The 14321-nt window shown below is 42.9% G+C and overlaps 1 protein-coding gene across 1 annotated transcript in view; it reads left to right on the top strand.

Annotated features, from left to right (window-relative positions):
• Positions 1-14321, top strand: part of GRK3 (G protein-coupled receptor kinase 3) — a 181814-nt gene that overhangs the window by 120938 nt on the left and 46555 nt on the right. The window contains exons 10-11 of the mRNA XM_036755351.1: positions 9589-9667; positions 12823-12953. Of these exons, the coding sequence (XP_036611246.1) occupies positions 9589-9667; positions 12823-12953 (210 nt within the window). The remainder of the gene's footprint in view (positions 1-9588; positions 9668-12822; positions 12954-14321) is intronic.

The following is a 14321-nucleotide window of genomic DNA, read 5'->3' as shown; positions in this document are numbered from 1 at the left end:
AATAGCATTCCATTAATAATTGTTCTTAGTTACACTTTGGAAAGTTTTACCTTTTTTACCATTTGGCTTCAGCCATGGTGATACATGAATTGGTGTCAAGTGGCTGAGCAGTTATTGTAAGCCTTTGATGAGTTTCTGTCGTGGGTCTGGAAGTTTACTCAGAAGAGAAGCTATAAAATCAATTATGAAATAAAATACAATTCATTTTACTGAAGAGATTCAAGAACAATTTTTATGGAGCTTTAGGGTCCCCGCTCTGTCTCTGACTCTCTGCTGTCTTTGTTTTTCTTACATTTGTACCAGAGCCAGTAGCTTTTTACAGTTAGAAGGGACCTTAAAGATCATTAAGATCAACCCTCTCCTTTGACAGATGGAGAAACTGAGGGAGAGACATGGAACAACTTTTTTTTTTATGGGCATCCCCTCAATTTCCGGTTTTTGGCCACCAGAAAAAGAGCTGCTATAAATATTTTTGTACATATGGGTCCTTTTCCCATTTTTTTCATCTCTTTGGGATACATCCCTAGAAGTGGTATTGCTAGGTCAAAGGGTATGCACATTTTTATAACCCTTTGGATATAGTTCTAAATTGCTCCCCAGAATGGTTGGATCAGCTCACAACTCCACCAACAATGCATTAGTGTTCCAACTTCCCTACATCTGCTCTAACATTTATTATTTTCCTATTTTGTCATGTTAGCCAATCTTATAGGTGTGATGTGGTACTTCGGAGTTGTTTTGATTTGCATCTCTCTAATTAATATTGATTTAGAGCATTTTCTATATGACTATAGATATCTTTAATTTCTTCCTCTGAAAACTGCCTGTTCATATCCTTTGACCATTTATCAATTGGAGAATGACTTGTATTCTTGTAAAATTGACTCAGTTCTATCTATTTTAGAAATGAGACCTTTTTTGGAGACACTAGTTGTAAAGATTCTTTCCCAGTTTATTTGTTTCCCTCCTACTCTTGGCTGGAGAGCATTTTTTAGTGTGACTATTGATTACTTTGATTTCTGCTTTTGAAAACTGCCTGTTCATGTCACGTGATCATTTATCATTTGGGAAATGGCCCATAGATTTATAAATATGGTTCTGTTTATCACATGTGAAGTCTTTTTTTTTCTTCCTTTTAAATTTGTTTATTTTTAGTTTACAACATTCAGTTCCACAAGTTTTTTGAGTACAGAACAGCTTTCTTCAGAACTGGATAATGGGAAGGTCACTATCAACAACAGGGCAGCATGATGTAGCAAAAAGAGCATTAGCTATGTGGTCCTACAAGACTGCACCGGCCACCTGTAAAGCGAAACACATCTGTGGGTGTTGTGGTGATGTAAAGCACTTCGCTTCTTGAGGTCTCAGAATCCTTGCTTGGGCATCTCACTGGTGCTAGTGCTGGGCCTGGAATCCGAAAGACCCGAGTTCAGATGCAGCCTCAGATCTGCTAGCTGTGTGGCCCTGGGCTCAGTTTCCTCATCTGTCACATGGGGGGCATACTAGCACCTGCCTCCCAGAGTTATTGGGAGGATCAATGAGATAATATTTATAAAATGCTTAGGCCAGCGCCTGGCTCCTGGTAAACTGTTAGCTATTACTGTTACTGTTGATAATAATAACACATTAGCTAGCACGACATTGGTCATAAAACTGGCCTTAGAGCACTGGAGAATAAAGCATTTTAGCTGAAGGAATTTTCTAGATTAGTGAAAAATCTATTTAAGCACAAACACTGTTTGAATGTGAACAACTTTGGTTGGAAAAACAGAATTTAAGTTACTGAGTCCTGTCTTCACAATGACCTGGTTTTGGTCATTGACTCCAGGCTGTGATTGCAAACACCAGCTCTTTTCTGTTCAGTCTTCTGTCCTCGGCCTCTTCAGGGCCCTTGGGCTTAGTGGCCTGAGCTGCCTCTGTTTGTCTGTTGGGGCTTTTGGCTTCTTCCCTGGCCGATGCTCTTCCTTTCTCACAGCCGTCAGGGAGACTGTTCCTGGCAGAGTCACCAACCCCCGCTGCTCTGAATCCTTGGTCACCTTTGTGAATTGACTTACCAATAGCGAGCAGCTAAGCCGAACTTGGTTGGGTTTGCTTTTTCTTTTTGGTTCAGATCTGAAATGTCATCCCTGTGGGTACCTCCGTGGTAAGGACACTCCCCCTGACCTTGCACGCTGGCATGTCTTCTTCAACATAGAATCATATGGAGTTGCCTGGGCCCCTTGCCTCGGGGAGAACTGGAGCCTGAGTCTGCTCGACCTGAGGCCACCTCTCTATGCACTGCTCACGCAGTGCCGTTCACATGCTGCTGGTTAAATTAAGCACCTTATTTTTACCTTGAATGATGAACGGGTAGCATCTGGCCTGATCGGTGGTGCTGTTCCTCCCGTGTGCAGCAGAGTAAGACGTCTGTTTCTAGCTGTTCATAGGTGTTGGGGGAGGTTGGGGTTGGGGTTGGGGAAGTATTTATTTCCTGGTTTGGGGGCTCTGGCGAGTACAGAAATTTGGGGTCAACTTAGCTGGTCAGAATTCTGATTCTACATTGGCCTTATCCAGAGCAAGATAACAGAATAGCCCTTAATTCTGTCGCTCTTCCAATGAATGTAGCATACAGTATGGAGAATTAGGTCATTGTGTCACCTTATGTCTTTTTACCTGTGATTCAGAGAAGGCTCTGAAAGCCTTTGGTTATTCAGCCATCTGTAGTTGGAGAGGAGTCTGCTTCCCCAACAGCAACAACAGCGTTACGTATTTAGGAATGTCCCAGGAGCAAAGCTTTCCTATGTCTTCATGGGAACTTGAAGTTTATACGAGGCTGTGCTTGACTTTGATGGGAGTGAGGTGCATTTGACAGGGAAAGAAATCCAAGAGGGTTTATTAGAATTCTGGGCCAAATCCCTGAAGTTTTAGACAAATGAACCCCCAAAATGTGAATTTGGGCCTATGGTCTCCTCCTTAGTGATGTTACTAAAAGCCAGCGGGACAGTGATTACAATGAGTTTTTCTACTTTCTTCCCAAATCTTATACCCCATTTTCCTAGTTTCTGGTGAAAAGTTTGGGTTAGAATGGAAACACTCATAATCTATCACCACCACCTCATCTGTGCTGTCTCATCGGACCCTCACAACCATAGGGAGTCGTTTCTGCAGGTGCTTTATGCCCATTTTATGGGTGAGGAAACTGACTGGGAGAGATCTGGATTTGCCTCTGGTTACCCAGATAAATCATTATTGGAGGCAAGGGTGAAGGCTCTGCCTTTGGAGCCCCTGGCTCCTCCAAGAGATCTTTTCTGTTTCTGCTTCTCCTCCCACTTGGGTGGTGTCTGTTTTGTATATGTTTCATTTTACTTATCCTCACACAGAGCATCCCCCTCCCCCCCGCCCCCCGATCCCTTTAGAGGGCATAGAGGGTTTGACGTCCATCTATAACAGTGCCCAGCACTTGGTGGGCACTTAATGAATGCTCATAGCATTAGTTGGAGGTGTGCTCAGCTTTCTCTGATTCCAAGCCCAGCATCTCTGACTAACAAGCCAGGGCCAGCTCTCACCCCAGCCCTCCAGTTGATTTATCTCCCCGTTTCTCTTTCTCAGGCGGGCCCTTAGGTTAGGAGGGGCTAGAGAACGCTCTCAGACAGGCTGCTCGGGGCCTGGTGATACACGAAATGACGTCAGACTGTTCCTGTGGCTCAGATGGAGCAGCACTTTCCTTCTGCACCAGGGCACGGCTGAGCAGCCGACTTGGGAGTGCAGGCTCATGTGGCAAGGGCAGCACAGAGGAGCTGCCTGAAATAACAGGAATGCAGGCTTAGTTAGTACTTTAAATGTCACCAAATGCTTTCTTCCCAACTGCCCTGGGAAGAGAGAGGTTGTGCAGGTTTGATTGTCTCCATTTTGTAAATGAGGAAACCATAACACCTAGAAGGTACTTTGTCAAGTGCACATGGCCCAGTGGTGGGAGGTGGGAGTGACGAAGAAATGGAGAAACAAAAGGGCGTCAATGCAATGTTAGAAATGCAAGGGAGGGAGAGAGAGAAGGAAAGAAGGATAAATGGACGCATGCACTGGGTGCAAACTGCTGGACACACACATACAGGCCAAAGGAAAGACAGTCTTACATTCGAATGGGTGGGGGGCGGGGTGGAGGACAGCATAGGAATGGGAGCTGAAGAGCAGCTTGAAGGAGTGATGGTGCCCATCATGGGCACAGAGCTTGGAAGGGCTGCAGTGGGAGAGCCATGAGGGCAGGCAGGCATGCTTGGTCCTTCACAAAATGGAGGAACTTGCCAATAGGGCCTTTGGCCTCATGGAGGGATAGTCCATGGTGAGTGGGCCAGAGGCATGGTAGATGTTCCAGTGCAAGCCGGGCTGCCATGCTTAGGCACATTCTAGGATGAGCCAGAAGGAGAGAAGACGTGATTTTGGAGTCTAGAGAAAGTCAGGAGCAGAGCCAGGAGAAGAACAGAGGAATGAATTCAGAAGAGAGAAGAAGAGAGGTCAGAGAGAGGCCCAGGGAGGCAGGGCTGTTTGGTTTCTATTCTATTTAACTTTATAGACACCTCCAAAACTGTCTAAAAGCAACGTTAACATTTCATTCTGATTCCCTTTTCTGTTCTCTGTTTATTGAAATATTTATGTTCATGCGCATTTGTTCATAACAAAAAGGAAAAGAATTTGAAATTCTATGGTCAAAATTCTTTTTGGAACCATTTTCTCCCTGTCTGTTGTCATGTCCTGGCCCCCCCTTGGCAGTCTTGTCAGGGTGATGCTTCCTTCTCAGAACAAGTTCACAGACCTCAGATTAAGAACCTCTGCTGAAGGCATTTCATCTTCCCTGAGGATTGTAAGCTGCTTACAAACAAGGATGATTGCTTATTTTGAGTCTGTATCCTTAGCGATGATACAGGGCTTTATGTTTTTCAAAGCACTTTTTTCCTTCAGTGATTAGCATGCAGTAAGTACTTAATAAATGCATGTTAATTCCTTAATTCTTGAGCATTCCTGGCACACAGTTGCCATGCCCCTTCACTGCCCCAGTGGGATACCCACTTTTCAATCACACACATAGTGATCCTCTTCTCTAGCCTGTGAAGGGGTGAGACTGGATCCACGGAAGAGGTCGAGAAAAGGGGGAGCTCAGCAGTGGCGCATTATCTCAGATGATAGCGGGCCTTTTAAGGAGAGAGGCAGCATCCCACAGGGAACAGAGAGCCAGAAAGACCAAGTTTCAAGTCCTACCTCTGCCACCCCCCCCACCCCGTGTGATCTGGGACAAGGTACTTCACTGTTCTGGGTACACTCAGTGATGCTGCTGGCTGCAGGTGACTTTCCTGCCCTAGGAGTTCTGACGCCAGTACAAGGACAGGTCCAGTCCCCATCTCTATGAAGAAATAGCTTAAAATAAACATGCAGTCGTAGCACAAGCTTTATTTTTCTTGTGGGGAATATACAAAATGAATAGTGAAAGAAGATTTACAGGAATTAATTTGAAGTTGAGTTGACCCTCTGGATATAGGATCCTTACATGGTCAGCAGAGTGTAATTCATGCTCACAGTTGCTCTATTAAAATTTGAGCCAAATACTCTGTAGTGTGATCATTTCCCCTTCTGCTGATAGAGCAAAGATGAGGCTTCTCCTTCTTTTCTTCTGTCCAGTCATCACCACAGACAGTGGACCTCACATGTGCGTTTGAGAATTGTTCAGAAGAAAAATCTGCATGTCATTGAGTAATTGGTAACTTGTTGCCTGTGAAATAGGTATTTTCTTAATGTAGCCTAAAGTGACCTAGGAAGCTGGCCCTATAGGATTTTTTTGGTAATCGAAGTTTATATTTTTCTGCCAGATTACTCAGGGGAGATGTTAGATCAGGCTAAGCCCATGATTTGAATTTAACAAACTGTTTGTATGTGACCTTTGGGGGATTTGCTTTATTATACATGAGACCTCCTGGGAAGATCCCTCTTTTTCCTCATGCTTTCAATAAAATGAAATGGAAACTTGTGGTCTAATATGCTATCAGCATTGTATTTGTTTTATGGGATACTGCATGTTTACTCGGAGGGTTGCCTTTTTTAAAAAAAATTATTCAGTGGGAATAGAAAAGGGGGAGGGAGAGATGATAAGTGCTTGAAAAATATATACATAAATGAAAACAATGTTTTAGCCATTGTCTGAGCAAAGGAAATTATAAGTGAAATTAGAACTATAAAAATTTCCCTAAAATAATTTTTGCTTTGAAATTATAAATCTGCCTTTGTTATTTCGATAACTCTAATCTTAATGCTGGGGCCCAAGTTTTCATTTGTATTATCAACCTTCCTAAAATGATTGGAAGCAGTATGTGAATGATCTATTTTGAAATTTGTGAAATATTTTGCTAGTAAGTTAAAGGCATAGGTCACATTAAGAATAGGTAGATTAGGTACCTTGATCTAGAATATTTATTCTGAAACCATCAAATTGAGGTGGACCTTGGCTGCCCAAGCTCTCTCCCAGTGAGACAGAGCGATTCTGGTCTTGCATCTAGCTCCGGGGCGTCAGGCTCCTTGGCCAGGCCTCCTGACACTGTCCTAGGGTCCACCATGCTTTACCTAATGCTTTACTTCAACTTCTAATGATCCCTGGACAGGAAGTCAGAAGAATGGGCTTTGTTCAAGGCCTGATTCTTTCCACCCTTTCCTTGCTGTTTGACTTTGGATAGATCATTTAGTCTTTTTTAAAATAAGTTTTTATTGGTATTTTCTGATTGTCAACATAGTTTGTCCAAGTATCCCTCCCCTTCCCATTCCTAGAGATCCATCCAATATGATAAATAGTATTTTTTTAGATAGGAAAAAAATCAGCACAACTGATATATGGTGAAAAAGTCTGAAAACACATGGAAAATGTGGTACTAGTGGACCTCCCACTACCTTCTTGTGTCTCTTCATTTAAGTGCTGTTGGATCTTTATAATATTGCTACACTGGGTGGTTCATTTCATTTACGTTATTGTCATCACTGTGTATGTTGTTTCCTTGGCTCTGCTAAATTCACTCTGCATCAGTTCGTACAGGTCTTTGCAGGCTTCTCTGTATTCATCACACACATCCTTTCTTGTGTTGTTATTTCTCAGTCATCTGTAGTGCTGTCCAACTCTTCATGGACCCATCCGAGGTTTTCTTGGCAGAGATACTGGAGTGGTTTGCTATTTCCGTCTCCATGAGGTAACTGAGGCAAACAAAGTTAAGTGACTTGCCCAGGATCACACAGCTAGTAAGTGTCTGAGGCTAGAACTGAATTCAGGTCTTCCTGACTCCAAGCCTGGTGCTCTATCCACTGCACCACCTAGCTGCCCAATACAGCACAGTAATATTCCATTACATGAACCACAATTAATTTAATCATTCCCCAATCGATAGACATTTACTTTGTTTCCAATTCTTAGCTGTCACAAAAAGTGCTGCCATAAATGTTTTGGAGTATATGGGGATTTTATTCTTATTGATGGCTTCCTTGGGGTATAAGTCTAGTAATGGAGTCTCTGGGTCAAAGGGTATGGACATTTTAGTCACTTTATTTGTATAATTGCAAATTGCCTTCCGAAATGGGCTCCACCAACAATGTATTAGTGTGCCTGTCCTTCCACGGCCCCTCCAGCATTGACTCATCATTTTTGCCTATTTTTAGGGTATGAGGTAAAACCTGAGCGGGGTTGTGTTGTCCATTTCTCTTTTATTAGTGATTTGGAACATTTTTTTTCATGTCGTTATGTTATGATTGTAGTTTTTCATTTAGTCTTAAAGGTGAGGCCAGAGGTGCCTTACCCCACCCATGACAGCCAAGATAAGATAATGTGGAAAGGGTTAGAAAATGGCCCTATTCTACCCCAAGGTGATCATCTCCTCCTCTTCCTCCTCTTCCTCCTCTTCCTCCTCTTCCTCCTCTTCCTCCTCCTCCTCTTCCTCCTCTTCCTCTTCCAAGAGATAGATACTCATGTTTGAAACTGACAAATCTATTTACCCTTCTGCTTAAAAAATAGAGTTAGCACTTGGATTCTTCTAAGCCCAAATATGCTTATTTAATGAATCAACCCAAAGCATTCGTTTCGCACCTAGTTGGTGCCAAGTGCTGTTCTAGGCACTGGGTTTATGAAGACAAAGTGAAATATTCCCTCTCCTAAGGAGCTCACATTCTGTTGAGCTAGACAGTTGGTACAGGCATAAATCGATGTAAAAGAAATACAATAGGATTTTGGGAGGGAGAGCACCAGGAGTGCTAATTAATTAGATCATGTCTTGTTTTCTTAGGTTCGTTTAACTTTTCCACTTTAATAATTAGCTTCTCATCACCTCACTGTTTTTAGTATCTTTAATATTAACATCTTGGAAAATTAAAGCAATATCCTTCTTCTCATCTTTGGATATGATATAAAAGATTCAGTGGAACCTAATTACATTGGAATGCAGAGCAGATGTGGCCTTCAGAGTAGCAATGGGGGGATTCTTTCCACCCAGAATGTGTGTCTGTTTCTGAACAAGCCCACTCTGGCGTTCAGCTGGCTAGTAGATTGGGAGCTGGCCGATCAAGTTCAAACCTGGACTCTGTGGTATTCTACTTGTGTGACCTTATGCATGTCACTTTCTCTGTGCCTCACTTTCCCTATCTGGTAAATGGAAATATCAGACTGTCTGAGCTCTAAGCTCCTCTTCAGCTCTCAATCCCATGATTTGTGAACACTTTTCCTTTTAAGCATCCAAGGCTAGAATATTCCCACCCAATTTTTTGGTAATTGATATTTTCCCCTTCAGTGTTTTTCTTGACATGTGTGCCTGGGCGCTGGTTTACAATTCCTGTGATCTACTTAGCAAATTATGGTTTAATTCTATTATTGCCCTTAGTATTTCAAAATAAGAGCGATGCCAGTGGTATCATCCTCTGTGTAGTAATTCTAAGCCTTAATGTCAAGAGATACTAAGAAATGGAGAGCTGGATAGCCAGGCAGATAGCTGGAGCAGCAAAGAAAAGCTGGCAGTGCCCAGCTTTTTGATGCCAGTGCCCATAAAGTATTAACAAAGAAACACCACCGACAAAACACGATCAGCTGGGAGAAGGTCTACACCTGTTAGGGAAACCCTCCAAGCAATACTGGCTGGGGTGAGATGACAGATGTAGTTATGTCTGTGTGAAATTTTTTTCCTCTAGAGTTTTAGTTGTGTGTTTTTAGAAAGGTGTAGAGTGGATTTGGCTCTGCTTTTCAAAGTGTCAACTCATAGTTCTTCCTGCTCCCTTGGTATGGTATAAAGCATGTATATCAGGGGCAGTCCAGCATAAGCAAGAGCAATGCATCTGCAGACAGAAGACTGGGGTTCCAGTTCTGGCTCTGATGGTTCTTGGTTGTGTGTCCTCGGGCAGATCTCAGGTCCTCAATGCCCCATGCCAGAACAGGAGGAAAGATCTTGTGAGCTCCTGGGATTATGGCATGGAAAAGTCCTTTATGCTGGATGAAGAGGGGTAGCAGGAGAAGCATTTAGATATTTTCTTCAACCACTTTGTTCTTCTGGGTTTTTTTTGCTATCCTCTTGCTAATCTTCTGGCTTATTTTGAACTCTTTAGGATTGCCCTTTCATTGTGTGTATGACCTATGCCTTCCATACCCCTGACAAGCTGTGCTTCATCCTGGACCTGATGAATGGTAAGCAAGGTGGGAGGGGTGGATGTGGCAGGGCTGCTGGGATCTGGGGCCTTGAATTGCTTGGGTACTTTGGGTGCATTCATTATTGTGCATGGCACTGGGGATACAAGTACAAAGAATCAGACATTCTGCCCAAGAGGAGCTTACGTTCTTCACTGAGGAGACAAAGGCATATAAAAACATAGACAGTATCAGGGTGAAGTGAATCAATACAAATATGTACAAAGCATTTAAATACAAGGTAATTTGGGAGGGCAGGCACTAGAAGCTGGTGGGGGTGGGGAATCAGGAAAGCCTTCATGCAGAAGGTGGTATTTGAGCTGCTTCTTCAAGGAAGGAGGGGCTTTCTGAGGCAGAGGGCCAGTGCAGAGGCACAGAGGGGGGAAGTGGAGAATTGTGTACGTGGAGCAGAAAGAAGATAGGTTTGGTAGATTTCAGAGTGTGGAAAGGGAAGTAGTATCCACTGACATTTCAAGGAAGTTGAAGCCAGGTTGTAAAGGTCTTTTGAGAACCAGATGGAAGGCTTTCTATTTGATTCTAGAGGCAATAAAGTCACTGGAGTTGATGAGTCTGGAAGTGATGTGGCAGCTGTGTGGAGGATGGGCTGGCCTAGAGAGAAACTTCAGGCAGGGAGACCAGCTAGGATGCTGTTGGGATCAACCAAGTGAGAGGTGATGGAGGCCTGAGCCAAGGCAGTGATTGTGAGTGGAAAGGAGGAGTCAGCTGTGAGAGTGTGAAGTGAGAAACTGACCATTCTAAGTCAGATCAGGCTGAAGTTACAAACCTGGGAGACTGGAAGGACGGTGGTGCCCTGGGTAGTAACCAGGGAGTTTGGAAAAGTAACAGTTTGAAGGGCAAAGAAAACAAGTTCATTCCTGGACAGGATGAGTGTGAGGTGTCTGGGGATGTCTGGTTTGTGATAGATAGTGGTGTGGGACTGAAGCCCAGGGGAGAGACCAGGGCTGGATATTGACATCTGGGAGTCACCTGCATGAACATGACAGTTAATACCCATGGGAGCTAATGAGGTTGGGCGTGTGATGTGGATGATGGGCCAGAACAGGAAACTGAGGAGTAATGGGATAGTTAGGAAGGGTATGAGGAAAAAGGCAGATAGTATTTAAAACAGCAACAGCAGCAGAATTCTAATTCAGGCTTAGAGATGAAAGGACCATAGCTTTAGAGCTGGCAGGGACCGTAGCAGTCATTAAGTCCAACCAGCTCATTTTACAAATGAGGAAACAGACAAACAGGTTAAATGACTTGCTCAAGGTCACATGGCTAGAAAGTATTTGAGGTGTGATTTGAACCCAGTTATTCCTGATTCCAAGTCCAGTACACTCTCCACTCTTCTGTGCTGCCTTAATACTCCAAATTTTAGATGAAATAGCACATTTTAAAATTTTCTCTGCACTTCTCTCCCCACCCCAATAAGTGAATGCTTGGAAATAATTTTTATAAAGTTATACCTGATTTTGTCCTTGGCACCCAGCTCTTTGTTCCCAAAGACAAATGACCAGAAAAACCCAGCTAATATGAGAGATTATTGAAAACCTACTTCCTAGAGTGTTTTTTCTTGTCAGTGTAGATCTCTCCTGCTCATCTCATACTCTCCATGTTGGTGGGGCTAAGAATGGTCATCGAATGACTTGGAATGAAGTCCATGAGACAGAGATGACCAGAAGACCAGTAGGTTTACAAATCCATCTCATCAGACAGCCTAGAAAGGGTATCCCATAAAGAATGTTTCCACCCCAGCAAAAAATGTGGTGAACCCAAACAGCACATGTATGTTAATTAATGGTTTATTTTATTTGGACTATCCAATTCACCAAACATCCTTTGTGCATAATATATATGTGGCATTAGGGATACAGAGATGTAAAGTTCCCTACTGCTTGCATCAAGGCATTGAACTTGGAGGTGGGGAAAGGGAAAAGGAGCTCACATTGAAGGCCCAGGGCAGTCTGGTGAGTGTGCAGAAGAAGTTAGACAGAACAAAGGAGAGCTACAAGGAAAGAAGGAGCACGACCAGCATTGGACATCAGAGAGGATCAGACAATGGAGTGTCGTGGGACCATGAGCTCAACTTCGGCTAGGGATTTTACCAGCCAGGCACTGAGAAGAGGGAGGTGGGGCCTGAAACCAGCGGAAGAAATTGGGATTTTTTTTTTTTATGAATCAGTTGGGGAAGGGATTAGATTTTTTGAAATAGAAAATATATGCCTTGCTATGAAAAGAAAGTGGAGAAGAAGAGTAATTTATAAAGTAAAGTCATTGAAATTAACACATGTTAATTCCTATAAGTCAACCAGAATGATGATTTTGTTCTATATATGGGCTTTCTTTTTCTTAAACCTGATCGATTTCTCTATAATGTGAGATATTAGTTTTTTCATTTGCCATAGCAATTAATTGTATGTAATCTCATTTAGTTACTAAAGTAAATGAAAGAACCAAAACAATATAATTGAGTCAACCATATGATGATAACATTTATTCCATTGTCAGTCTGTAAATGGTAAATCTGGTCTGTTATTTAGTTGGCATTAGGGCTGACTTCAGTTTTACTCACTGTCCTTGATAAAAACAATTTTCTTATTTTAATCCTGTCTTTGTCTTTGAATAGACCCCTCCAATGTACAGTTGGATTTTCATTTTTCTCATTCCCATGCTTTTGTATGGGCTGTCCCTCAGGCCCGAGAGGCCTTTCTGGTCTCTGTCTCAGAATCTTTGTCCTCTTTCAGAGCTCAGCTCAAGTGCCCCCTCCTCCACGAGGGCCCATTGACTAGTGAATGTCTGCCCTCCCTGATGACTCTGTATTGAGTTGGTGTACATTTTATCCAGACTCACACCTGTCCGTGCTCTTTCCCCAGGTAGAGTGTAAGCTCCAAAAGGGCAGGGACTGTTTCCTTTTTGTTTCTGTATCCTCAATGCTCAACGCCCGGCCTGTAGCTGAGAAGTGCATCTTGGTTGGTTGGTTGATTGGTTCTCTTTTTAAGAAGCATTTTAAAGTGGACATTTGTCATATTTATAAGTCACCAATTGGTTCTGCTTTGGGTTTTCTTATGGTGGCAAGGACCAGTTAGGCTTGTGGCTGTTTGTACTTCCTCTAAATCCAAGCCTTTTGAGTGAAATTCTGCCTCTGATTTTAGGGGGAGATTTGCACTATCACCTCTCACAGCACGGGGTGTTTTCTGAAAAGGAAATGAAGTTCTATGCTGCCGAAATCATCCTGGGCTTAGAGCACATGCACAACCGTTTTGTGGTTTACAGAGATTTGAAGGTAATTGTTTAAAAACACTGATTTCATTTACTTGGCCTGCTTAAGTGGGTTCATTGGAGACAAAAAAAAAGATGTTTGGACTTTGATGCCGAATTTTCTCCGTGCTCAACGTCCCTGCCCCAGCAGCACTATTCAGACTCACTGGGCCAGGATGGCCTCGGGGTTCTCCTTCTGCATAACCAAGCACGCTAATGCTTGTGGATGATGATGTTCTAAAGAGACCTTTCCAGTGGCAGCAGATGCCAGATGTGTCATTGTCAGAAGAAGAAGGCCCTAAGTGAGGAGCACCGTTAGTGTGCTGTGAGGCCAGAGCCCTTGCCTGGGAAGCAGTGGCTGCCAAGCACTCTGCCAGCATCTGGGGTTCTGCGCTCTGTGTGTAACTTTGGGCTAGTGATTGTTACTTTCTGAACCTCCATTTTCTCATTTCTCAAAGGAGGGGCTTATACTGGACCTCTGAGCAGTCCCTTCTTACCCTAAAGAGTCCGTTTTTCTCATTTTAAATCCCTAACAGATATTGACTAGACATATGTTATTTTTTTGATTTTGAAGATTTTTTAGAAGAAATATGAATTAATCAATTTGTATTCAAATCTTGTTCTAACTACTGAGAATTATTCATGCCCCTTTTTTGTAGTCATACAGTTTTATTCTTGTGGCATATGAAACAGTAGCTAATCCCTGGCAGACAGCTCCTCAGCCCAGTTGATTTTCCTTCATTAATTATGCTCTAATTCGATGTTAGTGGGTTCCTTTTTGGCCAGAAAGGTAGTCAGCATTCTACTTGACTCTTTGTTCCAGTGATTCAGTTGAAGATGGATTGACAAATGGCTGCTAAACCAGTGTATTGGGCTTAGTTTAGAACAAAGGCATAATCTGAGGTCCTTTGCCCTGTAATTGTATTTCTTTAAAATTTGTGAAATTCCTCTCACTGTATTATGTTTATTGGCCCTCAAGAGGTGAAAACTCTATTGTTCTCTGTCTAAATCTTTTTTTCCCCTAGACTGATGAAAAAAAATGATGAAATGATGTAGAACTAGTGGGGACCTTATAGATCATGTAGTCGAGTCCTGTCATTTCACAGAAGAGGAAACTGAGGCCCAAAGCCGGTCAGTGACCTCTTCTAGGTCACAGTTTGTAAGTGGCAGAGCTGGGCACTACTTTGGGTCTTCTGACTCTTGCTCTTTACTCTGGTTGCCTGCCAAAGGAACCTATGTGCTGAGCCAGATGGGCTTCTCTTTTTCAGGAGGATCTACTTTTCCCTCAGGTGCCACTTTTTCTTCTGAATTTATTTCAACAAACATGTTGGTTGTGGTAAAACAACTACGACCCATTGAAGCAAATACAGCCATAAATAAGATAGGCTGTGTG

Source organism: Trichosurus vulpecula, chromosome 1 (genome assembly GCF_011100635.1).
Source record: "Trichosurus vulpecula isolate mTriVul1 chromosome 1, mTriVul1.pri, whole genome shotgun sequence".
NCBI lineage: Eukaryota > Metazoa > Chordata > Mammalia > Diprotodontia > Phalangeridae > Trichosurus > Trichosurus vulpecula.
Note: the sequence above shows the minus strand (reverse complement) of the source record. Positions and strands in the feature narration are given on the sequence as shown.